At 48.9% G+C, this 26127-nt stretch overlaps 1 protein-coding gene across 1 annotated transcript in view; it reads left to right on the plus strand.

The window, feature by feature from the left end:
* The window catches only part of LOC102684833 (drebrin), a 60126-nt gene that overhangs the window by 22571 nt on the left and 11428 nt on the right, over positions 1–26127 (plus strand). The window contains exons 3-16 of the mRNA XM_069187477.1: positions 2413–2468; positions 3794–3906; positions 7286–7360; positions 12749–12886; positions 13796–13873; positions 14793–14944; positions 15753–15807; positions 16311–16385; positions 20785–20896; positions 21006–21524; positions 22100–22675; positions 23728–23850; positions 24193–24338; positions 24556–24613. Coding sequence (XP_069043578.1) covers positions 2413–2468; positions 3794–3906; positions 7286–7360; positions 12749–12886; positions 13796–13873; positions 14793–14944; positions 15753–15807; positions 16311–16385; positions 20785–20896; positions 21006–21524; positions 22100–22675; positions 23728–23850; positions 24193–24338; positions 24556–24613 — 2276 coding nt within the window. The remainder of the gene's footprint in view (positions 1–2412; positions 2469–3793; positions 3907–7285; positions 7361–12748; positions 12887–13795; positions 13874–14792; positions 14945–15752; positions 15808–16310; positions 16386–20784; positions 20897–21005; positions 21525–22099; positions 22676–23727; positions 23851–24192; positions 24339–24555; positions 24614–26127) is intronic.

A 26127-nucleotide genomic window follows, 5' to 3' on the forward strand; every position in this document is an offset into this window, starting at 1 on the left:
TCTCTAGGCAGCAGTGTTAAGTGTTTTGTGTGTGTGTGGCGAACATTCGCGTTTGTAGGAGTGCTTGTAAACGCTCAAGCCAGCCATCAGGCCACTTACAGTAGTCCATTTGGCATTTAGTAGTTAGTTGATCCAAAAAAGCTTTCTAGCCATTTCTTGAAAGAAGCCTCAACAACATGGCTGGGTAGCTTTTTCCACACTTCCACAACTCTTTGGGCAAAGAACGGTTCCCTGTTCTTGGTTTCAGGGATTTGAAATGCTTGTATCTGGACCCCTCATAATCTCCTCTGTTCAAGACCACAACGGTTCCGTTCCCTCAGGTCTGTCGTTGTAGGCCATTCCCTTCAACCTTGCAATGCATCTGCTCTCTGTACTCTGGGCTGTCTCCAGAGCAACAGCGTCTTTTCTATAGCGTGGCGACCACAATGGCGAAAAATATTCATTCAATATAATATCAGGTCTCCTTGTAATCTTCCCGGTTCAGCTCCAGCTTGCTCTCCTGATGAGAGACTCAGGGAATACGAGCAAACCAGGGTTTGTGCATGCATGGTAGTGCTGTTCATTTGAAAGATGTGCGTTTTGACTGCTGTGTTCTAGGAAAGGGGCACCTTGGAACTTACTCACTGTGGCCCAGGGTAGTCCTCCACCAGGCGCACAGGATGTTTCATGGAGTATTGGGGAATCGAGCATGAAGCACAACAGCATGATCTTCAAAAGCTTTTCAGAACATTTCTTGACATTTATCTCATAAAGCAACGGAGCAAACACCTTTGATTGCCTCTTACAATGCAATGTACTGTATACAGACAGGCCCCATTCACAGGATAGGTATCTTGTTTTTTCAGGCTGGTGCTCCACTGTTGTTCTGTTTTTTGTGTGAAGTGGTTACTAGATAATGAGGTGACATCCTATATCTTTCCTACTGGTAAATCCCACAGCCGCTCCTTAAAATCAGCAATTATGTGATGAAAGTGTGTTATAAAAGCATGTTATATTTTCCCGGTATTACTGAGGTGGGGTTTTCAGGCGGGGGATTATGGACATCCTCTGTATAACGTAAACACTGAACTGCTAGTGCTGCTCCACACACAGAACATCAGTTATCTGTCAGCAGAGGCTGTCATCCAAAATATACCGTCCTTTTAATGAGCTCCAAAGTGTTCTCATTCGTGCGGCCTGTAATCCCCTAAAAGGGAATTACTTTAATTGTGTATTACATTACGGCCCCTTTGTAATAAAGTCATGTGAGTACGAGTCAGGACATGGAATGGGCTCCAGTAAGCTGTCAGACAGGTTCATCTCAAAGCCCGCAGTGAGAATATTTCCATTTGTGAAGGAACACAAACTTTACACTCAGGAGATTTTGGTCGGGACTCACTCAACATTGAGCCCTGAGCAGGAGCTGAAAGATAATGGGGGTCTGTGTCCATATATCTCTTTGGGGAGTGTCAGCGGTTTACAACACAGCAAAGCATTTTGACTCTGCTCTTTACAGATATTGGGGTAGGGTTAGTTAACAGGAAAGGAATGTAGAGCTGAGTACACGTTGTTACAGCTGTATACCATCCTACATCTTAGTACATCACATTACAGCTGAGTGCACCATACTATAGATGATTATACTGATACTACCAATAGGTGCACCATACTACAGCTGAGTGCACCATACTATAGATGATTATACCGATACTACCAATAAGTGCACCATAGTACAGCTGAGTGCACCATATTACAGCTGAGTGCACCATACTATAGATGATTGCACCGTTCTTCAACTGAGTGCACCAAATCTGTAGTAGAATCTATATTGTATTAATAAACAATTATTAGATCTGCTGGGACCTTTGGAAAGGGATTAGAACAGACAATTGTAAAACAGACAATTATAAATTACTTTGTTGCTTCTAAATGAGGTGTATGATTGAATGTACTCCATTACATATTAATACACCAGAGGTACAATAGATACTTTACAGCTCTCCCAACATGTGCAAAGAATCTTGTCATTACTCGTCACTAATCTTGGCAATATTGTCCTGTCTTTATGAGTTTCTTTTGAAACATCTCTGCAAATGCAAATTGAAAACTATTAACCGATCGTCAGTTCTGATCAGTTGTTCTGTAATATTCCAGACAGAAGACTACATAGGAACATAAGAAACTTCCCAATGGGAATCGTGCCAATCTAGGTGTTCTACAGTGCCACTGAGTGGTCTATAACCCACTGATTTAATTATAAAGAGGCTACATGTCTAAAGAGCGGGGGCGAAAACTTGCATAGTGAACCTATGTTGATGATGTGTGTGACTGGGCAGTGCACAGCTTTCTGTTCAGCCCTGAAAGAGAAATGATGTCACTGACTCCTGATCAGTAGCCCACTAACTCTGCTAACCCCTGTCCGTCTTCCTCCAGGGCTCTGTTCACGTATGATGGGGCAACGAACAACTTGAAGCTGTCTGACTCTGGAGGTAAGGAATCACTCATTTGTCACTCATTTCTAACTCGGGGATTTCCAGACTACCCTGGCCAGGACATCCCCTTTTTAACCATCACATTCAGCAAGGACTGTTATATGAGAGAAATATAGCCATTATAATACTCATATTGTTACACCTGGATCAGAGGTGGACAACATCTAGCTAAAGTCAACATTTGCAGTTCTTGGGATCTTCAAAGCAAGAAAGAGGTTGTAGACACATTGGGGGTCTGAGACACATTGATCAATAGAATCATCTGGTGTACACTAATTAATTAAGTTTTGGGTAAATCATTAAGAGTTATAAGCATTCCAGGAACACAGGATAAAAGACAGGGAGAGAATTTAAGGACAAGAGAGGCCAAGAAGAGGACAGGAGAGAGAAAAGGGAGCCAGTGGAGGCTGGGGATGCTTTCTCTGGATCATCTCTAAAGACCAAATTCTAGTGAAGCATTTGAACCTGGTGACAAAAGGCTTGCCATTCTGTCGTTTTTAGGAAACTCTGATTTCCCATATAGAGAATCCCTAGGTTAAAAGCAGTCTCTCTTGCATGACTAGAGAGACAACAGGTTTCCCTTTAGCTTTGTAGCATCCATATTTATAGAGAGAGATTGAACTGTGGGTCATATTCTGCTTAGTTCAGAAGGCAGGTTTGTGTGGGTGTTATATAGGATTTGATTACTTTGTAGCAATCTGGGGTTTTTTTGGTGGGTCAGGACATTGGCATCGGAGACACTTTGTACATAGAGTAACTTTTATGGTGCATTTTGTATTGTGTGTTCTTAGTGTGTGTGCTTGTCATTATTAATAAATATTTGTTGAACTCAGTGTGCATGATTTAATACTCTGTTCGCCAAAGAAAGACAACAAAGAACTCAGGTGCCCCTAGCTATACCAACCATTTGGCATATCTCTAATAATTTGGGGGTTTTGATTATTTAATTATTGATCATCCCGCTTGGTTATTTCTGTAACCAAGCAATAATTGCTGTATCCCGCTATTTGTAACGACAGTAATGCTGGAGTGATAAAAGTAAAAAGCTGTAAAATGGGACTCGATGAATGCAGTCAGATTGCTCCTGTCCAAGTGAGCGGGCTTGTTTCCCGGAATATACTTTCTGGGTTTTCTGGGGGTCCCCTAGACTGTCTCTGAGGACCCCTGGGGGTCCCAAACCCCTAGTTTGGGAACTATTACATCCTAAATAACACATCAGCAGCAGGCCTGTTAACAGTCCCACAGTGACTGAGGCGTCTTCTGCTTGAAAAACCAAAGGTCTTTCTAATGTGCCCTCCCCCTCTCTCTCCCTCTCTCCCCAGCTGGTGGGGTGGCTGAGCTGGCAAAGAAGTTCCAGAGCAGCCACCCTCTCTACGGCCTGTGCAAGATAGCGGCCCCCGGCGGGGGTCTGCCCCGGATCGTCATGGTCATCTGGGTACGTCCAGCGGGTCGCTGTCCCGTCCCGCTCACAGCTCTCTGATCGCCTGCGCTCCTCCTCTCCCTGTGGGGAGCCTGTTGCGCTGGCGGGGCCAGGGGAACGCGGTGTTGCCTCGCAGTAAGGGGAGAGACTCGTAGGGACTGAGATGGAACAAGTGAAGGTTAATTGCACACGGAGAAGTAGAAGGCAAAGCCACAGCATTTCAGCTGTTAAGCCGTCTTCAGGTGGCAGTGTATGGGCTGAGCCCAGTGTTTACCGAGTCGGACTAATTTCTATAGTAGTTAAAGTAGGGAGCTGCGTCAGCACGCGTAGATTTCAAAGGAACGAGTGAAGGTTTATTCCCTGCTGAAAAGAGAAGAAAAGAAACAACGTTTCAGCTGTGGAGCCTTCTTCTGGTCTGTTGTTTCTAATTGATATATTAGGTACCTATAGCCTGTGTGGGGAATTTGGTGTCAATTGAGATAAAGGGTATTCCAGTACGCGGTGCATTTATTGGTATTGGTATGAGCTGTAAGGATGGATAGGGTGTTTCAGGTGTATTAGTTGGGTTTATACTATGTAGATAAGTTATATCAAGTACAGCAAGTAGGCATAACCGGGCTCCTCTTTGTTGGATAAGGAGAAGACATTGTAGAAGTCAGCCTAGTGTTGAGATTGACTCCCACCTCAGAGCTGCGTGTAACTCCCTCACTTGGAGTTCAGAATGGGTTTCCATGACGACCAGTTGGAATGTTGTGGGGGTTGGAGGTCGCATCTGTAGCCAGTTGGGGGGGCAGAGTCTAGCGTAGCCTAGCGTAGCCCCTTGACCTCTCAGCTCTCCCCCCTTCCTTAAACACTTCCTGTGACGCTCTCTCACTGTCCTCAAATTCAAAGTCAACCGGCTTCAGGGGCACAACCTGTTACTTTCAGTGTTGCCAAAGTAATGACAATCAGAAGACGTTTACAGACATGTCCAACAACCCCCCAAAAAACGTATCGTTGTTATTTGAGATGCGGACTCTCCGTTCCCCAGGCTGTGACAGGAGATCACATACTAGCCTGCAGCTCTCTTGACATTCCTCCCTCCTCCTCTTTTAGGACTGTTAGCTGTTCGAAATCCTGGCAGCTGTGAGAATTCTGGGATTAGATTACTTATTTTGCTTCATAACGATGATTATCTCGGGTGCCACTGTGATACCGCCGTTAGCATTGCTGCCTCGCTAGCGCTGGGGCTGGGGTTCAGTTCCCGGGGTGCTATCTGTGTGGAGTTTGTTTGTGTGGATTTCTGCTGGGTGCTCCAGTGTCCACCTGCAGTCAAAAAGACATTTTGGCAGGTGAATTGGCTTCTGGGACAGCTGGCGTGAGTGGGGGCGTATTCTGGGTCTGTGTGCCCTTCGATGAGCTGGCGTCTCATCCAGGATGTGTCCTGCCTTGAGACCGTTGCTTGCCAGGATAGTCTCCCGCTTCCCCGCAACCCTGTGTTGGATAAAGTGGTGAGACAATGGATGGAGGGGATGGATGAATGAGTATCTAATACCACAGTAGCCCTGATTGCAGCCATTGCTGGTGGCCCACCCTGACCAGTCTCCCCGACTGCTTGCCAGAGGAGAGGACGGTGTGGCCTGGGAAAGAGGTGCACACTGTAAATCTCCCTCAGAATGGCAGTGCCTGCCAGGCGCACCTTCGCAGCAGTAATGTGATAGAGGCCGGCCGCGGGCGTGGCCTGTTCTCCCTGCAGAGCAGTGTGGGTGCTCTCAGTGTGTGCCAGGGGAACGTGCCAGCCCCGCCTAGGCCTTCCGGCATTCCTCCTGCCCCCCCCAGCTCCTGGGAGCAGGAGGAACTGTCAATTCAATTCAAGGTGCTTTCTTAGCATGACCGATGGGTACAATCAGTGTTGCCAAAGCAAATAAAATAATGAAATTCACATGAAACCAAACAAAAAATCAAATTAATATAAAATCTACAGACATATTACAGACAGTTACAACAATGACATAAAATATTGACATTTACTGTAGACAGAAGGAGCATTATTGGGAGACAGACTCACTGTTCCTCAGGCTGTGATAGGAGATCACATACTGGGCTGCCAGTTCCCTCCTCCCTCTCCCAGTAAGAGGGTGCAGGGGGTTCTCTGGAAAGCAGCAGAGCCACTGCCCTGACGCTATCTGCGCCGCGCCCTGTGATTTCACGGCGTGACTGAATGGGGCGGCTCCAATAAACAGAAAGCAAACACTTCAGGTGCTGATGTGTCAGCGGGAGGGAGAACAGCAGATAAAGAGCTCTTCGAGCCCACAGGGAAGAGCCCAAGCCCCCAAGAGCCCACAGGGAAGAGCCCAAGCAGACAGCAGGTCGTCGTGAAGCACGGTGGGAGAGACAGGTGGAAAAGGGCGCCTGAGCCAGACTGGCGCGTGCTGCAGGGGGAGGGCCAGCGAAGCCCAGCAGGGCCTGTGGACGCCAGCTCTTTCCTGAAGGGGAACCCGCTGCAGCACTGAGTATAAAGGCAGCAGAAGAGCAGCCCCACTGCCACCTGGGCTCCTGTCGAGACCGTAAAAGCCCCACTGGTCTCCTGACGGCGGTCGCCTCTGCCCTAGGCAGAGACCCAGCTGTGCCCCTTCAGATGCCAGCTGTGGAGGGCGAAACAGCCAGGGCTGCATGACAGGCACACTCGGCAAGGCCATGTGCCCAGATTGCCTCCTAATCTCCTTTTCTTTATTTTCCAGCTGTGGACCTGTGTCCTTGTTTCACCACTGTTGTGCCATTTCCTAGGATCGCTTTTCTTCGCAACCGCCCACACTGTAATCCAGAACGTGTATGGTCTCTGCCTTTAGGCTGTCATGCATTTCAAATGGCAACGCTCCAAACTGTGTTCGCTGAGTCCCTTCCTCAATGAAAGCCGACATGCCACTGAGAGAAGGCTCTGCAGAGTCTCCTCCTTGAGCAACTAAGTCACCCCACAGGCAGCGAGAACAGAAGGGTGGAAGGGGTCAGTAGCTGAGCTGTTGTAAGGGGCAGGTTGTCTAAATGCACAGGGCATCCTCAGCTGTGTCTGATTCACATATATTAGTGAAGAGAATGTGGTGGGCTTGCGATGTTTGAGTGAATGCCGGCCCTGCTCTCTCCTCCACTGGCAGCATGGGAACATCAGCAGGGACCGAGCCAGAGAAGCCACTTTCCTATAACTCTTCTGCTGAAAGTGTCTGAATGTACTGTCCTGTCAGCTGGTTTGGTCACATTAGTACAGCAAATCGGAATAGGCTGAGCTATATTTAGTGAACAGAAGTAGCTAAATGTTTGGGGTGACCCCGCTGTGACCTCAATGCCCAGGGGACCGGGTTTATTTGAGTCTGGGGGTGTAGGGCTCTCTTTTAACCCAGGTGTGTGGCTGCCTCCGCAGGTCGGGCAGGATGTGCCGGAGCCCCGCAGGTCCGAGTGTGCCAGTCACGTGCCTGCTGTCAAGGCCTTCTTCAAGGTGAGACACCCTGCCTCTTCTTGGGCGTCTCTCCCCCACAGGCTGCCAACAAGCGCCTGGAGCTGGACCGCTGGCCAGCGTGTGACGGCTCAGCTGCCCTGACACATCTGTGATGAAACATGTTCTATGTTCTGCATTGACACATGATCTATGGCCAATGTTAACATACAGTATTATCTGTGATCTATTACACATGTTCTGTATTCTGTATTGTGACACATGATCTATGTTTTACATTGACACATGATCTTTGATCTATCGTGACTCGTGAAGAATGATCAATGACTTATATTGATAGCCAGTGATTTATGACGACCTGTATCGACACGTGATCTGTGATCTATCATAACAAATGATCGATGGTTAATTATCTATGATGCCACATTTTCTATTGACACCTGATCAATTATCAGTGATCTATGACAGTACATTATGATGTATCACTCTAGACGGTTACTGTATACTGTAAACTTTCATAATGTGTTAGTCCAAGAGTCAGGTTTTTTGAGGTCTGGAATGTATTCAACCATACATTTCTCAATAAGGAGAAAATCCCGAACTCCCCAGCTATAAGCCCAAATTTTTTACATCTATGAAGTTCTGGAAGTTTTGTAGAAGACAGTTGCTGTGTTTTTTTAAGCTATGAAGCATTGAGCCTTCCTTTTCGAAATCGTGATGCATCTTCCTGTGAAGGTATACCTCTGTACCTCTGCTGTTTGCTGCTAACCTTACATGTGTTCTCAGCTTTGCGAATTTACTAGCGGCGTAGCCACCCACCTCTTCAGATTAGTGGGACCCACTGTGGTGAAGGAGGAGTTTTCCAGTGCTACAGTGTGTTGTAAGAGTGGTGCTGGGAATCTTGGTCAAGTCGATAGAGTGGAGCTCTATAGAAGACAGTTGCTAGGTGACAGGGCTGCCATTACCCCCAGACTCGCAGAGACAGGGGATTAAAGCTGCCTTGGCACGGAAAGTAACTAATGTAAACAGAGCGTTAAAGCTTTGTTAAATCGGTGCTGTTGCTTAATTACAGTTTCATGAGGACAAATCAAGACTAATTAGGTTTGGCTACCGGCCTCGGAAAAACTTCGAGGTAGAGCTGCAAAGCATGTGCCCGAACCACACAGTACCTGAAAACGTCCGAGGAAAAAAGTAACGAAACCTGCGTCGTTTCACGAGTCGCTGCTGACTAACTCCTGTAGCTGTCCTTTCTGTTGAAGAGACTCAGCCAAAAAAAGAAAGAGTGAGGAAAATGGAGGAGAGAAAACCAGTAACTGTCGCCATTGTGGTGATGTACTGTATGTGAAAAAGTTACTGTAAATTGTGTGTATTTGAAACCGTACAGGTAAGAGCCCAGGGGTTTACGATTTCGGGAGACTAGACTTGAGAAAGGCAGATGGGAATGGCCTTTGTGGTTTCCGAATATTTGCATCACTGTCTTCTCAGTTCAAGACGAGAAGGGTTCAGTTCCTTCAGCCTGTCAGTGTACTACTTTCAGCCCTAGATTACTGGTAAATGTATTCTTTACAGTCCCAAAAGTACTGATTACTCTTCTGTAGACTGATTCAAGAGAAGCAATAGATTCTTGTAACGTGGTGACCGAAATGAACCCTGGGCTATCATGACTGCTGCATCACTGTGCCTAGTCAGATACAATATAATTTCTATAAACTGAAGGTAATGAAAACAGATGAAGCCCTTTACAAGTGGGGAACTGAGGTGTGATTGTGAGACAGGGATGTTTCCTCTGCTCTCTCGCTATATTAGAGCTGTCTCAGCTCTGAAATAGCGATGTTGCCCTCCTATCAGCTGTGTACTCTGTACAGCTTACCGAGAGCATGGACAGCTTGATGTGCAAGAACCCTTTATTGTTGCTTTCTCTCGCCAATTACTTTGTCATTTTTGCTGATATTTTTAAAACTTTTTTGTTCCCCGTCATTTACAAAAGGCCTTTGAACTCCCTATAGGCAGCAGCGCTCCTTCAGGATCATTTGAATATGTTTGTGTGAGAGACAAGACCGAAGCGCAGCGGATGTGAAATTAAAACTGCAGTTCGTTTCTCGAGAGCCTGTCAGGAGTGGGGTTCAAACCAGTGCCTGCAGAATAAGCAGCAGCACCTTAGACCACTGGACACAAAGCAACTTTCGATTATATTATATACTGTACTTGTGAATTTAAAATGCCAGCATGTGAAATTTTGCATTCTTATTTTATTTGAACACTACCTTTGTCCAAAGCCACGTGCAATTGTATCCTTTTATACTGCTGGGTGGTTCACAGAAGTAGTCAGAGTGAATTACCTCACTCGAGGGGAGACAGCTGTCTCCTCCAGGGTTCTGGATCCACAGCCTTTCAGTGACCAGAACCCTGACCAGTCCTCACAGCTGCATGCTCTCACCTGGCATTGTCAGCACAGGTCATTACAGCACCAGGTCAAGGGAGCTGAGAAAATTGCAAGGAGCTTAGGAAATTATTGCATTAACCAGGTTACACCCCCAACCAGAGGTGCACACTGCCTGCCCTCTGCTCTGTAGGAGGGGACTCAGTAATTAAAAGACACAGTCCCATTCACTTCAGTGTTTGGCTCCTTCATGACAGATTGCGAAAGGGTGTGGGTGAAGCAATATTAAAGTTGTGTTGTTACAAGCAACAGCCTCATTTAAGAAAAACATTCCCAGGGATGCTGTTGGATTTGGCAATGAGCTGCATAGCCCTTCTGAGGTAAAATGATTCAGCGTCTGGGGCTGCAAGGGCTTGCATTGGCGCAGAACCTGCTCACAGGCTTGCTAACCGGCTGTGCTTGTGCGATTTTCCTCGCCTTGGTGCGCTGGCTGAATGCAGAGCCGACAGCAGGTTGACGCGACTGCCCGTTTCGTTCCACGCCACCTTCCCTGCAGCCTGGCCTTATCCAGCGCATTCCTGAACGAAACAGTGAAAAGTGAAAGTGTGCTCCACATAACTTCATTCCAGACCTTCTCTCCCGGCTCCCAGCAGGGCCTGTCAGTCCCTCCTGATTCAGGGCTGAATGTGGAATATTCAACACAGACCTCCAGACTGGAAACCTGTGAAAACATTTACAGTGTGACTATTAATAATCCAGAGTTTGTTAGGGAAACATGCCCATTGGAGAGTGCAGAGGTGACTGCTAAGCAAGACAGATGGTTCTCTATGATGCACTAGGCCAGCAGTGTGCACCCCTGTTCCTGAAGGGACTGTGTGCTTGCAGGCTTCCTAGGTTTCTGTCGGGGTTTGATTCTAGCCTCAGGCATCTGTCTGTGGGGAGTCTGCATGTTGGTGTGTGTTTTCTTTGCCTGAGGGAGGAAACTTTCTTTCAAGGTTCTGCATCCTGGTTCCCATTAGCCAGCCAGTGATGGCAGGATACATTTTCTCTCTCTCAGGGTGTGTGAGTGTCTGTCTCTCAAGGTCTGTGAGTGGAGTGCTCTGCATGTCAGATTTCACACTTGAGCCATGAGCACATTAAGGACGCAGTATTTAAGAAAGAGCAACATAACTGTGAGTAGTTCCCACTTCTGTAAATGTGTCTACAAATGTGATTTATTTAATTTCCCATGGTTTTACTTTATCAAGTTTCTGTACTCAAGAGTCACGTAGTGACTGTGCACATGTCTGCACTGCCCTCTTCTGGTTGGACCTGAGATGAGCAGATCTGCATGGCCAGGAATTTGATTTGAGGTGTCTTTCAGGCCTGAGCCAGGAGAGTCAAGCCCTGACGTGCACGCGATTCAGACCGGCTTCATTGCCGATAAACATTTAGATGGTTGCTCAACACTCCAGCAAGTGAAATGAAGGCAGTGAAAGCTTCTGTTGCATTTTGCACCGTCTTGAGCGAGAGAATCGCATAACAGAGCAGACACAAACACCAGTGTCTGGTAGCTCGCCTGGCGTGGATGCAGCCTGTGGGCTTGACAGAGACGGTCCCATATGGGGCTGATAGATACTGTATATGCAGAGCTTGGTCTTTGTGTAGGGAGTAGTGGATGGTTTGACCATGTTAATGCTACATTTTTTTTTTCTTTTCACTTGAAATGGAATGCCACTGTCCCTGAAACAGAGACTTACGGTAACCTAGAAGACAAAAAATCTCGATACAGTACAGCTTTTACTTTAAGGAGTTTATTTTAGGCAACTGGAATCACAGAATGTCAACATTCCCCTTGTTAAACACAATCAGCAGCAAAATCCTTTGGTCCTTGAATATCCTTAAAAAAAAGCACCAGGAAAGAAGAGCAGACGGAAAACTGTCTCAAGGTTGTTTTGTTTTTTTGGAATAGGCAACACTGCACGCCCAAGCTAATATGGCAGAGCTGTATAAAATGAGTGTGCACAGGAGTGGGTGGAGACAGAGGATCTGAGGGCCTGGCGAGTTGGTCATCCCTGATCCCGTGCCACTGTTGGCCAGAGCAGCAGAGCAACATTTCACTCTGGGCTTGTAGTGCCCGGCCTCCCTGTGGTCACGATCGCAAACCCCTCCTCCTCAGGGCGCTCCAGCCCTTCCTTGTCTGTTGTTCATCTCCCGCACCTGCTCCCTGTTCCAGCCCCTTTTCAGTTCTCCTTAAAAGCCAGACGCTGACGCTATTCCGGGCATCATGCGAGCCCGGGACCTGGATGCCCCTGGCCTCATTATGGTTTTAAGTTTCTGCTCCCCTTTCCCCTGCTGGTCCCGACCCGGTTCTGGTTTTTAATCGTCTGTCTCAGATGGATCGCCTGGCCTTGGACTTTTGCCCTGTTTTTGGATTCCTCTTTGAACTCGTCCCTGGATCGTTTGCCTCGGTCACACCTCCCCCGACCACCAGCACACCATGGACACGCCCCCCCTGTTTTCATTCCTGTCTCCTGCATGCCTTTTTTCCCAGCGTTTCCTCACTCCACCCTGGATTGTGTCGTCTGCACAGGGTCCGGAAAGAACTCTCCCTGACAGCTGTCAGTTATATTGGTGAAGCAATGTCTCCTCCCATCCTTTCATTCAGCATTTTCTCACTGCAAGCAACGGGTGCTAGGCAGGACACACCCTGGACAGGACGCCAGTCCATCGCAGGGCTCACACACACTCACCCCAGGGCCAGTTGTCCTACCACTTGGTTGTCCTACCAAGCACCTGGGGGAAGCCCATGTTTTGGAGTCTTCAGGATACAAATACAGATAGGAAGAAGGAATGATAATTGTGATTCATTAATCTTATCAATGGACATACATCAGGGGCTACAGTCAGCAGTATAACAATACCAATGACCAATAGGCAGGTCGAGTAAGCAGAGGTGCTGCTTGGTGAACATTCCCAGGGAAAGTGGAGGCACAGCTGTTCAGTCTCTCTTTCCTCTGTGTGCCTCCGTGTCGCTCTCCTCTCTGAATCCCCCTCTCTGTGTCTCGCAGGAAGCTCACGTCTTCATCAGCGCCACCGGCCCGGAGGAGGTGACAGAGGAGTCCATCGATGCCGTCATCGGTAAAATAGCGCCCCCGGTGGACCGGGTGAGGAGAGTGCCACGCCCTGCAGGCTCCGAGGAGACAGTGGTGAGATACCCGTCTGAGGTCCTCCACATCCCAGTCTGCCACAGGGGGCGCTGTGCAGCAGCACGTTTCTTCATTTCAAGCCAGACGTGTCTTTATTCGTGAGCTGTACCCTGCGTAGACCATGGCTTTCAGTTTTACAACACAACACAATACAAAATGCAGATTCCCAAAACTAGTCTTACATTTCAGGCCAAGATTGTTTTCCTACATATCAGTATCAAGGCTTCATTCCGGTTGTGATAATGCACAAGGAACCTTTGGGATGTTAAAATGTCAAAACAGAAGAAAGTGCTTGTTTGTAATTGGAGTGTATCACACTGGTTTAAGGAGAGTTTCTCTCCTCCTGTCTAGGAACCTTGATTTCTCTCTTTTGATCCACAAAAGGACACTCCACCTTTCCAATTATCTGTCTCTCGCTGCTCATTTCCCCCAGTAGCCAGTGCTCTGCCTGCATTTCTGTCCCAGTTCTCTTATTCCTCCTCCTTTGGACTCCAAACAGGTCCGGTAGCTCAGGGGACCCCCATCCTGGTCCTGGACAGCCAGTGTGTCTGTAGGGTTTGGGCATGATCTCACTTAAATCACCTCCTCATTGGCTTCATCTAACCAGTCCAGCAACTTCTCCCAGCTCACGCAACAGGTTTGAAGAGATTTGGAAAACCTGCAGACACACCAGCCCCTCCAAGACCGGGACTGGGGACCCCAGCTGTAGCTCAGTGAAGTTTATTGTTCCTGCCCAAACCAGTGACGTCTCCTGAATCTCAAAATGCATGACAGTACCTGAGCTGTTAGCAGATATGACCTGGAGGACAGCATGGTATAGACACGAGGTTCACTGTGCACTCAAGCAATACTCTTGTGATTCCTCCACATGGCTGTCGGTGGTCCTGCCCCCCTCCTCCCATGGTCCAGGGCACAAACTACAGGAAGACGAACGCGGCCATGGAGATGAGACGGATCAACAGGGATTCGTTCTGGGCACGTGCAGAGGTGAGTTTCCACACAAACTGTCCAGCTTCTGCTGGTGCCCAGTGGGATAGACCAGGTCATGAAAAGCCCTTCTATACCAACATCAGAAGCCCAAAAGTAAGAATGCAAGCCCAGCTACAGACCACAGGAGCCATCCAGCCCAGCTGGCCTGGGCCCAGGTGGAAGTTAGTAGATAGTTGATCCAAGGATCTCAACCAGCTGTTTCTTGAATGAAGCCCCAGGGTATCAGCCTCAGCAGCATGACTGGGTAGCTCGTTCCAGACTCCCGCAACCCTTTGTGTAAAGAAGTAGCTCTTTCCGTTTCACCTGTTTCCAAGTAATGACCCAACAGCACAAAATATCATGCAAAACAGCTTGTATGCAGAAATACTATTAGAAAATCTGTCAGTTGAGGCATTTGTTTTGTGGATGTTAACTCACAACAACAGCAGAGGTCCCGCGGTCCGTCGGTGGGCAGTGGCTGTTAGTTTATTGATACGTGAGCTCTGTGAGTGCTGTATCAGACCCGCCCAGAGCAGGACCGACATGGTATCAGACACGCAAATACAGAGAAACTCTTATCAGACTTGCACACAGTGGGAATGGCAGTATAGCCAACACCCCCACAGAGGGAGTAACACCACGACTGAGACACGCCCACAGTGAGTGTTACTGTTCCTGCGGCTGAGGTCCAGGTGGGCACAGGTGGGCACGTGGGCAGTTCGGAAACCCAGGATGTGGCACAGAGTTGATGCTGATGAGAAAATCCCACTTGACCTTTTAAGAGCTGAGAGCAGGTTTACAGATACGCCTGGAAGCAGGAAACCGAACTGAACGAGAAATGTAGCAGCAGGGGCTGAAAGCAGGAGGGTCTGTCCGGCGTCTGTCCAGCGTCTGTCCGGCGTCCGCGGCCGTAACCCCCCTCCCTCTCTGCCCCCAGCGGGAGGAGGAGCAGCGCAAGGAGGAGGAGCGCCGGCGGGTCGCGGAGGAGCGCCGGCGCTGGGAGAGGGAGAGGGTGCTGCAGGAGAGGCGCGAGGCCGAGGAGAGGGAGAGGAAGCTGAGCGAGAAGGAGCAGCTCATCCTGGAGCAGAGGTGGGAGGCGCACCGCGGTCCCCCAGCCCCCCCGAGATGGCGCTGGGTCTCTCTCAGTGGCCGCAAGGCCACCCTTCCCCAGGCCCTGCAGTTTCTAACACACTGGCTCCCTCTTGTGATGGTCTAGTCACACTGCAGCTGTACAAGCTGGAAAAGAGCTCCTCACAAAGGACCTTAGGAGGCTCTGTATAGAGAGAAGATCACTGGTCATGTACAAATTCTTGTATGTGGAATTTGTCTTTTCACATACCCCAGCTTGCTCCCCATGAGACACACAGACATGGAGAGAAGCTGGGGGTCAGAGCGCAGGGTCGGCCATTTATACGGCGTCCCTGGAGCAGTTGGGGTGAAGGGCCTTGCTCAGGGGCCCAATGGAGAAGGATACGAACCAGCAACCTTCCGGCCACAGGCTCAGATCCTTAGCCACAGAGCCACCACACCGCCCTCAAATACACCCCACCCACTGTATGATACAAATCGGTGAGCTTCAACAAGTAGGGCTATGCTGGTTTACAGCCTAGGGGCTGCCAGAAACTAATGTAAAACTTTTCTCCACAAGAAAGGACAAACTGCAGAGGCTGTGTAGAAAATCAACACTCTGGCCCCGAGGCTCGGTTCGGCTTCATTCTTGCTCTGGTAGACCTGCAGCTCTGATGTAGATCAAGTGGCACGCTGTTCTGCTTTTTCATTGCTGAGTCTTTGTTCGTTTTTTAGTACTTGCTTCTGGGAAGTGTTTCTTGCTTTGTGACCGTGCTCTGCTGGAGCGCCCCTTGTTCACTGCCTGTCTCTGTGGCTCTGTGCCCCCCAGGAGAATGCAGGCTCTCCAGGAGGCGGAGGCTCGCAAGCTGGAGAAGGCCAAGTGGGTGAGTGAGCGTGCCTGGGCAGGCGGGAGTGTGTCTCCGAGTGAGAGGGGAGAGAGGCAGCTGCAGTACTGTACACACACACACACACCTCCATGGACAAACCTTATTCGTGCCTCGAAAGCTGGTCCCAAGGTGGAAACTGGTGAACCAAAAATGAAATTCCCATGATTTTCTATGCAAAACCTTCCGATTCATTTCTGAGAGTTAGAAATTCTCTCAGCATTCCTTGGTTGTACCCTAATAGAGCCCTGATTAGCCGAAGTCCAGTGTTAATCAGCATCATTGTTGCTGATTATGACAGCGTATGACTCTATTTACCCCAGGACTGTAAATAGATGAACACTTTCAGTTCAGTAGATGAACAGACTAAATGAAATGTGTACGAGTTTTAAAAACACTGATGATTTCGTGACCTGTTTGGTGGGCAGTCTGGATGAAAAATGGGTAGGGTTGGGTGAGTACTGCGGTTGTGTGTAATGCGCAGTTCCCCGTGTGTCCTGTAGGAGGCGCAGCAGAGGGAGCACGAGGAGGAGATGAGGGTCCGTTTTCGCCGCAGTGAATCCATAGAAAAGGCAGCGGTGAGTTCCCCCCTCGACTCACGTCGTGCCCATGGCCGAGACTCTCTCTGTACTGTGTTCACGTGTGTTTATTCCAGGCAAAACAGGTACAGTGCCTTGCGAAAGTATTCGGCCCCCTTGAACTTTTCAACCTTTTGCCACATTTCAGGCTTCAAACATAAAGATATAAATTTTTTATTTTATGTGAAGAATCACCAACAAGTGGGACACAATTGTGAAGTGGAACGAAATCTATTGGATTTTTGAATCTTTTTTAACTAATAAAAAAATGAAAAGTGGGGCGTGCAAAATTATTCGGCCCCTTTACTTTCAGTGCAGCAAACTCACTCCAGAAGTTCAGCGAGGATCTCTGAATGATCCATTGTTGTCCTAAATGACTGATGGTGATAAATAGAGAATCCACCTGTGTGTAATCAAGTCTCTGTATAAATGCACCTGCTCTGTGATAGTCTCAAGGTTCTGTTGAAAGCGCAGAGAGCATCATGAAGACCAAGGAACACACCAGGCAGGTCCGTAATACTGTTGTGGAGAAGTTTAAAGCCGGATTTGGATACAAAAAGATTTCCCAAGCTTCAAACATCCCAAGGAGCACTGTGCAAGCGATCATCTTGAAATGGAAGGAGTATCAGACCACTGCAAATCTACCAAGACCTGGCCGTCCCTCTAAACTTTCAGCTCAGACAAGGAGAAGACTGATCAGAGATGCAGCCAAGAGGCCCATGATCACTCTGGATGAACTGCAGAGAACTACAGCTGAGGTGGGAGAGTCTGTCCATAGGACAACAATCAGTCTTACACTGCACAAATCTGGCCTTTATGGAAGAGTGGCAAGAAGAAAGCCATTTCTCAAAGATATCCATAAAAAGTCTCGTCTAAAGTTTGCCACAAGCCACCTGGGAGACACCCCAAACATGTGGAAGAAGGTGCTCTGGTCAGATGAAACCAAAATGGAACTTTTTGGCCACAATGCAAAACGATATGTTTGGCGTAAAAGCAACACAGCTCATCACCCTCAACACACCATCCCCACTGTCAAACATGGTGGTGGCAGCATCATGGTTTGGGCCTGCTTTTCTTCAGCAGGGACAGGGAAGATGGTTAAAATTGAGGGGAAGATGGATGCAGCCAAATACAGGACCATTCTGGATGAAAACCTGTTGGAGTCTGCAAAAGACCTGAAACTGGGACGGAGATTTATCTTCCAACAAGACAATGATCCCAAACATACAGCAAAATCTACAAAGGAATGGTTCACAAATAAACGTATCCAGGTGTTTGAATGGCCAAGTCAAAGTCCAGACCTGAATCCAATCGAGAATCTGTGGAAAGAGCTGAAAACTGCTGTTCACAAACGCTCTCCATCCAACCTCACTGAGCTCGAGCTGTTTTGCAAGGAAGAATGGGCAAGAATTTCAGTCTCTCGATGTGCAAAACTGATAGAGACATACCCCAAGCGACTTGCAGCTGTAATCGCAGCAAAAGGTGGCTCTACAAAGTATTAACGCAAGGGGGCCGAATAATTTTGCATGCCCCACTTTTCATTTTTTTATTAGTTAAAAAAGTTTCAAAAATCCAATAGATTTCGTTCCACTTCACAATTGTGTCCAACTTGTTGGTGATTCTTCACATAAAATAAAAAATTTATATCTTTATGTTTGAAGCCTGAAATGTGGCAAAAGGTTGAAAAGTTCAAGGGGGCCGAATACTTTCGCAAGGCACTGTATATAGGCAGAGATGCTTTCCTTTGATTTCATGCTGACATTTCTTTCCAAAAATCACCAGTGCATTGATCTATTCATATAATGAGTTGGCCGGCAAAAATTACAGGCAAATCAGTATCAATAATAACAAACAATTCATGATTAATGAGTAATAAGGGCAATCAAGAGACATCAGGTATTGTTGTTGTTATTATTATTATTATTATTGTTTCTTAATTTGTACATGTTCACCACTGGGAGTTAGCCCTTACCACTACCTCAGCACTTCAAGCAAGCAGTATGGCAACATGGTAATTCAGAACAGTTTTTAACCTCTATAGGAAGGGCCTAATGAGAGGCCGGTACAGCTAGCTAATCTGTCACAGATCTATAGCTATGAAGGTAATTTAAAAATAATAGGATGTGGTTTTTGGTTGTTTTTGTGAATGCCCCGCAAGGTGACATCTCCAGTGCCGCTTGTTAAGAGATCACACCTCCACAGGAAGTGAAGTAGTGAAGACTGTCTTGATATGTGACCGCAGATCTGTGAAGGTCACGGAGAGGTCAGGCCTGGTCGCTATAGTGACATGATCATACATTCTATACACTCATACAGGCGGCAGTGCAGTGCAGAGTGGTGTCCATACTGTAGGAGACATACTGAGCCTGTCCAGGAGTGCAGATTGGTGTGTGTCCATACTGTAGGAGACATACTGAGCCTGTCCAGGAGTGCAGATTGGTGTGTGTCCATACTGTAGGAGACATACTGAGCCTGTCCAGGAGTGCAGATTGGTGTGTGTCCATACTGTAGGAGATATGCCGAGCCTGTCCAGAAGTGCAGAATTGTGTCCATACTGTAGGAGACATGCCGAGCCTGTCCAGGAGTGAAGATTGGTGTGTGTCCATACTGTAGAAGACATGCCGAGCCTGTCCAGGAGTGCAGATTGGTGTCCATACTGTAGGAGACATACTGAGCCTGTCCAGGAGTGCAGATTGGTGTGTGTCCATACTGTAGGAGACATACTGAGCCTGTCCAGGAGTGCAGATTGGTGTGTGTCCATACTGTAGGAGACATGCCGAGCCTGCCCAGGAGTGAAGATTGGTGTGTGTCCATACTGTAGGAGACATGCCAAGCCTGTCCAGGAGTGCAAAATTGTGTCCATACTGTAGGAGACATGTCAAGCCTGTCCAGAAGTGCAGAATTGTGTCCATACTGTAGGAGACATGCCGAGCCTGTCCAGGAGTGCAGATTGGTGTCCATACTGTAGGAGACATGCCAAGCCTGTCCAGAAGTGAAGATTGGTGTGTGTCCATACTGTAGGAGACATACTGAGCCTGTCCAGGAGTGAAGATTGGTGTGTGTCCATACTGTAGGAGACATACTGAGCCTGTCCAGGAGTGCAGATTGGTGTGTGTCCATACTGTAGGAGACATACTGAGCCTGTCCTGGAGTGCAGATTGGTGTGTGTCCATACTGTAGGAGACATACTGAGCCTGTCCAGGAGTGCAGATTGGCGTGTGTCCATACTGTAGGAGATATGCCGAGCCTGTCCAGAAGTGCAGAATTGTGTCCATACTGTAGGAGACATGTCAAGCCTGTCCAGAAGTGCAGAATTGTGTCCATACTGTAGGAGACATGCCGAGCCTGTCCAGGAGTGCAGATTGGTGTCCATACTGTAGGAGACATGCCAAGCCTGTCCAGAAGTGAAGATTGGTGTGTGTCCATACTGTAGGAGACATACTGAGCCTGTCCAGGAGTGCAGATTGGTGTGTGTCCATACTGTAGGAGACATACTGAGCCTGTCCAGGAGTGCAGATTGGTGTGTGTCCATACTGTAGGAGACATACTGAGCCTGTCCAGGAGTGCAGATTGGTGTGTGTCCATACTGTAGGAAATATGCCGAGCCTGTCCAGAAGTGCAGAATTGTGTCCATACTGTAGGAGACATGCCGAGCCTGTCCAGGAGTGAAGATTGGTGTGTGTCCATACTGTAGAAGACATGCCGAGCCTGTCCAGGAGTGCAGATTGGTGTCCATACTGTAGGAGACATACTGAGCCTGTCCAGGAGTGCAGATTGGTGTGTGTCCATACTGTAGGAGACATACTGAGCCTGTCCAGAAGTGCAGAATTGTGTCCATACTGTAGGAGATATGCCGAGCCTGTCCAGAAGTGCAGAATTGTGTCCATACTGTAGGAGACATGCCGAGTCTGTCCAGGAGTGAAGATTGGTGTGTGTCCATACTGTAGAAGACATGCCGAGCCTGTCCAGGAGTGCAGATTGGTGTGTGTCCATACTGTAGGAGACATACAGAGCCTGTCCAGGAGTGCAGATTGGTGTGTGTCCATACTGTAGGAGACATACTGAGCCTGTCCAGGAGTGCAGATTGGTGTGTGTCCATACTGTAGGAGATATGCCGAGCCTGTCCAGAAGTGCAGAATTGTGTCCATACTGTAGACGACATGCCGAGCCTGTCCAGGAGTGCAGATTGGTGTCCATACTGTAGGAGACATACTGAGCCTGTCCAGGAGTGCAGATTGGTGTGTGTCCATACTGTAGGAGACATGCCGAGCCTGTCCAGAAGTGAAGACTGATGTCCATACTGTAGGACACATACCGAGCCTGCTGTGTGCTGCAGTGCTGTGTGAACCCATGCTCTCGAGTATGGTGACAGCACGGTGTCTCTCTTCCTGTTTCCTAGGAGGCAGCGGTGTTGGTGTCTCAGCGCTCCATGAACCCAAGGGAGTTCTTCCGACAGCTGTCCTCCTCCTCCTCTTCCCACAATTCCAGCAGTCCGGTCTCCCCCCGCTCAGGTCAGGCCCGTTGTGGGGGACAGCTCGGGGGCGAGGGGGGCGTTTGAGCAGTGTGTCTGGCTGTGTGTGCGAAGATAACGAACGCCCCTCTTCCTCCATCTCTCCGCAGGCAAACCCACCTTCCGCCGGTACCAGCGCAGCCTGACGGACACCGCCTTCATCTTCGGGAGGTGTGACTCCTCCACGCCCACCTCCCCGCGCAGCCCCACTGTGGTGTCTCCCTTCTCCCCCTCCCCGTTCCCCGCCACCGCGGTGGGCCCCTTGTCGCCCTCCAGCCCTGAGCCCGCCTTCCAGCCCGGCGCCCGAGATGGGCCTGGGGCCCCTGGGGCCCCTGTGGCTTCCCCTCCCACCTCTCCCCCGCGCCCAGCCCTCCGCAGGCAGCGCCCTGCCTCTGCGGCCCCCCAGAGCTCGCCCGCCCCGGCCGCCACGCCAGACGGCCAGCCCCCCGGCCCAGCCCTCCCCGCCTCGCCCCAGCCTGACCCCCCGGTCTCCCCTGCAGGCCCAGGCAGCCTGTCAGAGGCCCAGCCTGCCCCCGGTATCCCTGCTGCCCCCACCTCTGCCCTGCCCCCTGACCCCCCGGCTGCCCCCAGTCCTCCCCGCACACAGGAAGACCGTCCCCCGGCTGCAGGTAAGCAGTCACCTCACCTACTACACCTGTGAGGGCACTGGTAGAGCCGAGAGATATATTCCGGAGTGACATGAAGGTATTGGCTGCACCTCTGTGTTCCCGTCGCTAAGGTGTTGTCATCAGAACCAGAATCAGAAACGTTTATTCGCCAAGTACAAAATATACAAGGAATTTCTCTGGGTGCAGGTGTCAACATAACCTCCCATAAAATCAAAGGAAGAAATCTACAGATAAAAACAAATCTCGGTGATCTGTTCCATTTAAAAGTACATACAGTACATACAGTCACCCTCTTTCTCACCCTAGACGAGTATAAATCTGCGAGGGGAGAGCTATCAGCCTCACAGAGCCAGTTCTTAGATCTCGCTGAATCAGATCTCAGATCTTGGTGGATCAGAACACTTTTGGTTGCTTTTCAGGTTGTTATTGTTTTAGGTCCCACGTCAATCAGTAGTGCTCATCTGCGTATTGCTATGTCAGGCTGATCGTGAAGACTGTGAAGTGCAGACTTGTGCAGGGCTATTAATGAAGTGCAAACCATCCACACACTGGAGTTTCTTCTTCTTCCTCTCCAGAGCTGCACATGGTTAACAGCACGGTGAGTGAACTGAAAGCAGACCTGGGCACGAGAGCTGAGGCCGTCTATAAGGCAGAACTGGACTCCAGCATTCCACCGGTGGCTGAGGAAGAGGAGGAGGAGGACGCGGAGGAGGAGAAGAAAGAGGAGGAGGAGAAAGAGGAGGAGGAGGAGGAAGAGGAGAAGGAGGAGGAGGAGAGATCTGGGCTTGCGGAGATTGAAGCAGCTTCTAAGTTGGAGCCGCAAGCAGCCACAGAGCCCTACCTGGCAGGACAGGCTGAACCGAGTACAGAGGTCCTCCAAACGTCCGGGCAGGAAGATCCGACAGCCGAGCTCTGCCTGGAGCCGGAGCTGGTGCCCCTGGGAGAGAGGATGGCAGGGGCCGGGAGCGCTGTTCTCGGGGCTGCCAGGGCCACGGAGGAAGACGGAGCCGAGGTTGTCTTCACAGAGCCGGAGAGCGAAGCACCACAGCCCTCGGCCCCACCCCTAGAGCCAGACCTGATCGGAGGAACAGCTGAAGAAGACAGGGAGGCTGACAGGGTCCACCACGCCGGCCAGGAGCCGATCACAGCAGGTATCTGACCAGCGCAGCAGTGCGGAGTAGAGTCTCTTCATCCCAGACTGGGGCAGGGGGGGTTCAGACCCTGGGTGGAATGCTTCTGCTTTACCTCTGTGCTACTGGATTTGTTTAGGTTGCTCCAGTGAGCGCCCTGCTCCAGGTTACATTTAAAAATGAGCGGAGGAGGAACTCCTTTCCATAAAGGGTTCTAGGAGTACAGCACAAACGATCCAGCCATGCTGTTGAAGTTGACACTCTGGGTACAGCCAAGAATCGCCTGGTTGAGATCCTGGGTTCTTTTCGCTACTGTCTCATGGACAAGATGGCCTAGTGGCCTCCTCTGGTTCGTGAGCTATCTTGTGTTCTTGGAAAAGGAGTGTTCATGGAGGGGGTGGGGGGCTGCATTGTGGAGCAAATCAGTCCTTACTGTTGTCCAAAAATTCATACAAACTGTCATTACATACAGTACATCTCAGTTTCCCTTTCTTCTAATTCTGTCCCCTGTGCTCCTTTTTATATCACCTGAATAGGATTTTAATGGATCCAACTCTGATTTTGCATGGAGCTATGTTGATGAGTAAAGTGTTTAGACCAGATGGTCATATTTTGACCAAGGGAGTTATATGCAATTGGAAAAAAACAAATATACTAATTCAATTTTCTACGAAAGTTGATTTTTTATTTTAAAATGAAAAGTGTAGATATCTTAAACTTTGCACCGAAATCATTTAATTTAAAATTATTCTTTTAATTAAAATTAAAAACAGACTCCCCGGGTAATATTGGAAGCATTGCTAGATCAGCACCAGTGATCTTTCGGGTTTTGTCAGTTTTTAAGATGTCTTTCCATTTCCAAGTTAATGTCAAGTTCCCGACAGGTGAAGCAGTGAGCTTGCCACTGCTGGCCACTGCTGGCTGATACCTGGCTGACGGCTCATATCCAGGGAGCTCTGCAGCACATACATGTACATCACAGAGCCTTTACTGCCTGAATAACTGCAGCCTCACCTCCCACTGAGTCATGTGACCCAGCAGGAGGCAGTGCTGACCTTCCTTGTGTTTTACAGACACAGAACAGTCGGGACTGGAGAGGGAGGAGCCAGCGGTGCAGCCGGCCAATGAGGGGACGCCTGAAGATGAGAGGCAGCAAGAGAATGGAGAGCAGGTTTCGGAGCAGAATGGCACAGCAGGTATTGGATACCTGGGAATCCAGTGGCCAATCAGCAAGGAGAGGGAGAAAGGGAGGGCGGGGCATGAAATCCTTACGGTGGAATCGGAGGTCGGAGTGTTTTTAACTCGCTGGATACACCTGGAGTTACAGCCAGTGCATGATTCAGATGAGGTAACCTGAGGTCCACTCATTTTAAGGACTGTTATAAGCTCTCGTTCTCAGAGATATTGCTCTCCGAGAAGCACTGCCCCTGGACCTTTGATTGAATCTGAGGATCAGTACCAGGCTAGTTATAGGCAGACACTCTCGAGACCCGCCCGTATTTCTCTTCCCCTGACGCTCCGTCTCTCCGTCTCCGCAGATCATTTTGACTCCCCTGACACTGACCTGAGCGCACCTGTGGTGTCCGAGTCCAGTCTCTGTGCAGTGAGGCATGATGGGATGGAGGAGGACTCCATGGTGCAGGAGCAGGAGCAGGAAGTGCAGAAGGAGGAGGAGAATGGAGAGGTAATAATAATGATTGCTTACACTTACATAGCGCTCTTCTGGACACTCCACTCAAAGCGCTTTACAGGTAATGGGGACTCCCCTCCACCACCACCAGTGTGCAGTGTGTGTGTGGCTGCCATTCAGAAGCTTCCACCCCTGCGGACACACAGCCATATCACGTAAAACCAATTGTCCACCCTCTCTTCATCATCTGACCCCTTGTTTGTCTTTGCAGGAGTCCCCAGAGCCAGAGAGGAAGCTATGTGTACGAGCACTGTGTGACTACCAGGCAGGTGAGTCCAAGGCACACACACAGAGAAATACACCTGCCCGTGTATCCGATTGTCCGAACTGTGTGCCAGCTCGGCTGTAGTGTAGTTGAAAGTGTGTGCGGATTAGAGGCCAGCCTGGCTGGGAATTGCCACATGAGCTTGGTTGCTCACACTCCAGGCGGTGAGCCTCCATCTGGCACATTGTTTCAGGAGCACGAAGGGGGTGGTTTATCAGTCAGTCCCAGGGAGAAACATCAGGCCTGGGCAGGACCTTCGGGTGTCGGAATTGACAAGCAGCTTGGCAACTTGCGATGCAGAAACACTCCAGGAAGTCTCGCAGGGGGGTTATGGGAGGTGTTGTTCCTGCAGGAAGACCTGTATCAGCCAGGAGTCTGGTTCTCTACAGCATGCAGTATGTGAACTTGAGCGCCCAGGCAGGAAGCACATAGTAACAGCTGCTGACTGGTATTGGGAATCACCAGGGACATGGTTATTTTTTTTACCTGGTGAACAACGGACGATGGATTTGACTGTGCGGACCAGGGGCAGGGCTTGGGTGGGTTTGGGGGACTGGCAACATCCTCCCTGAGCTCACTTCAGCGGGCAGATAGCAGTGAGGAATCCGGAGACAGGTGCCATTTGCTCAGGGCGTCAAGCAGAGAGCCATAGGAACTGCAGTCCTCACTGATTTTAAACAGCCGAAATCATTTCCAAAGGTTTTGGTTTGTAAGGGTGAAACAGGGCTCCCCCTCTCACTCAGAATTGCCTTTCATTTCCGATCATGTGTTGCCGATTCTTTTAATTAAACTCAGAGGCTCTTGCTAGGCACTTGCACATCTTGCCACTGTTGTTGGCTCTGAAAGACATCAAGAGTGTGAAACGTGACCCGTCACCTGACCACACATCTCGCGGAGCGTCCGTTCCGAAACTGTCCAGCAGATGGCAGCCTCCTGCTGTTTCTGAACAGTTGAAACTGCTCTTCCTTTGAATTTGCGTTCTGTCTTGGCATTCAGGGAATTTAGCAACCGTTGAGATCATTCATCGCTTTTTAATTATTTAAGAGTGGGGAATCTTTTTTTTTTATTTCAGTCCTCAATCAACTAAAAAAAGCAGAACACGCTAAATGAAAATCCCCCATCAAAAATCTACATAATTGGTAAAATAAGAAGTGGAATAAACTCAGAATGCTGTTTCATTTTTTTTCTCCTAATTCCTAAGACTTCAGGCAAAGTAATGATTTTTCATCTGAGCAGAAGAAACCATGAGCCTGTGTCCTGGACTCTCAAAGGGTACAGTGGGCTTGAGGCTTCTTCTCTGGCATGTTAAGGGTTAATAAAGACATTGTGTCGTGTAAAGGCAGAGAGGGAGTGAAAGGTAAAGGAATGCATGTAAATAAGGATCCCACACTCAAACCTTTTATTTGCATTCTCTTATTACGTTGAAAGAATAGTGCAGCCCTGTTACAATAACAAAGTGTTTGTACAGTAATATTCAACTCATGAGACCATCCTGATGCGTTCAGGAAGTATTAGCAA

Source organism: Lepisosteus oculatus, chromosome 3, assembly GCF_040954835.1.
Source record: "Lepisosteus oculatus isolate fLepOcu1 chromosome 3, fLepOcu1.hap2, whole genome shotgun sequence".
Taxonomy (NCBI): Eukaryota; Metazoa; Chordata; class Actinopteri; order Semionotiformes; family Lepisosteidae; genus Lepisosteus; species Lepisosteus oculatus.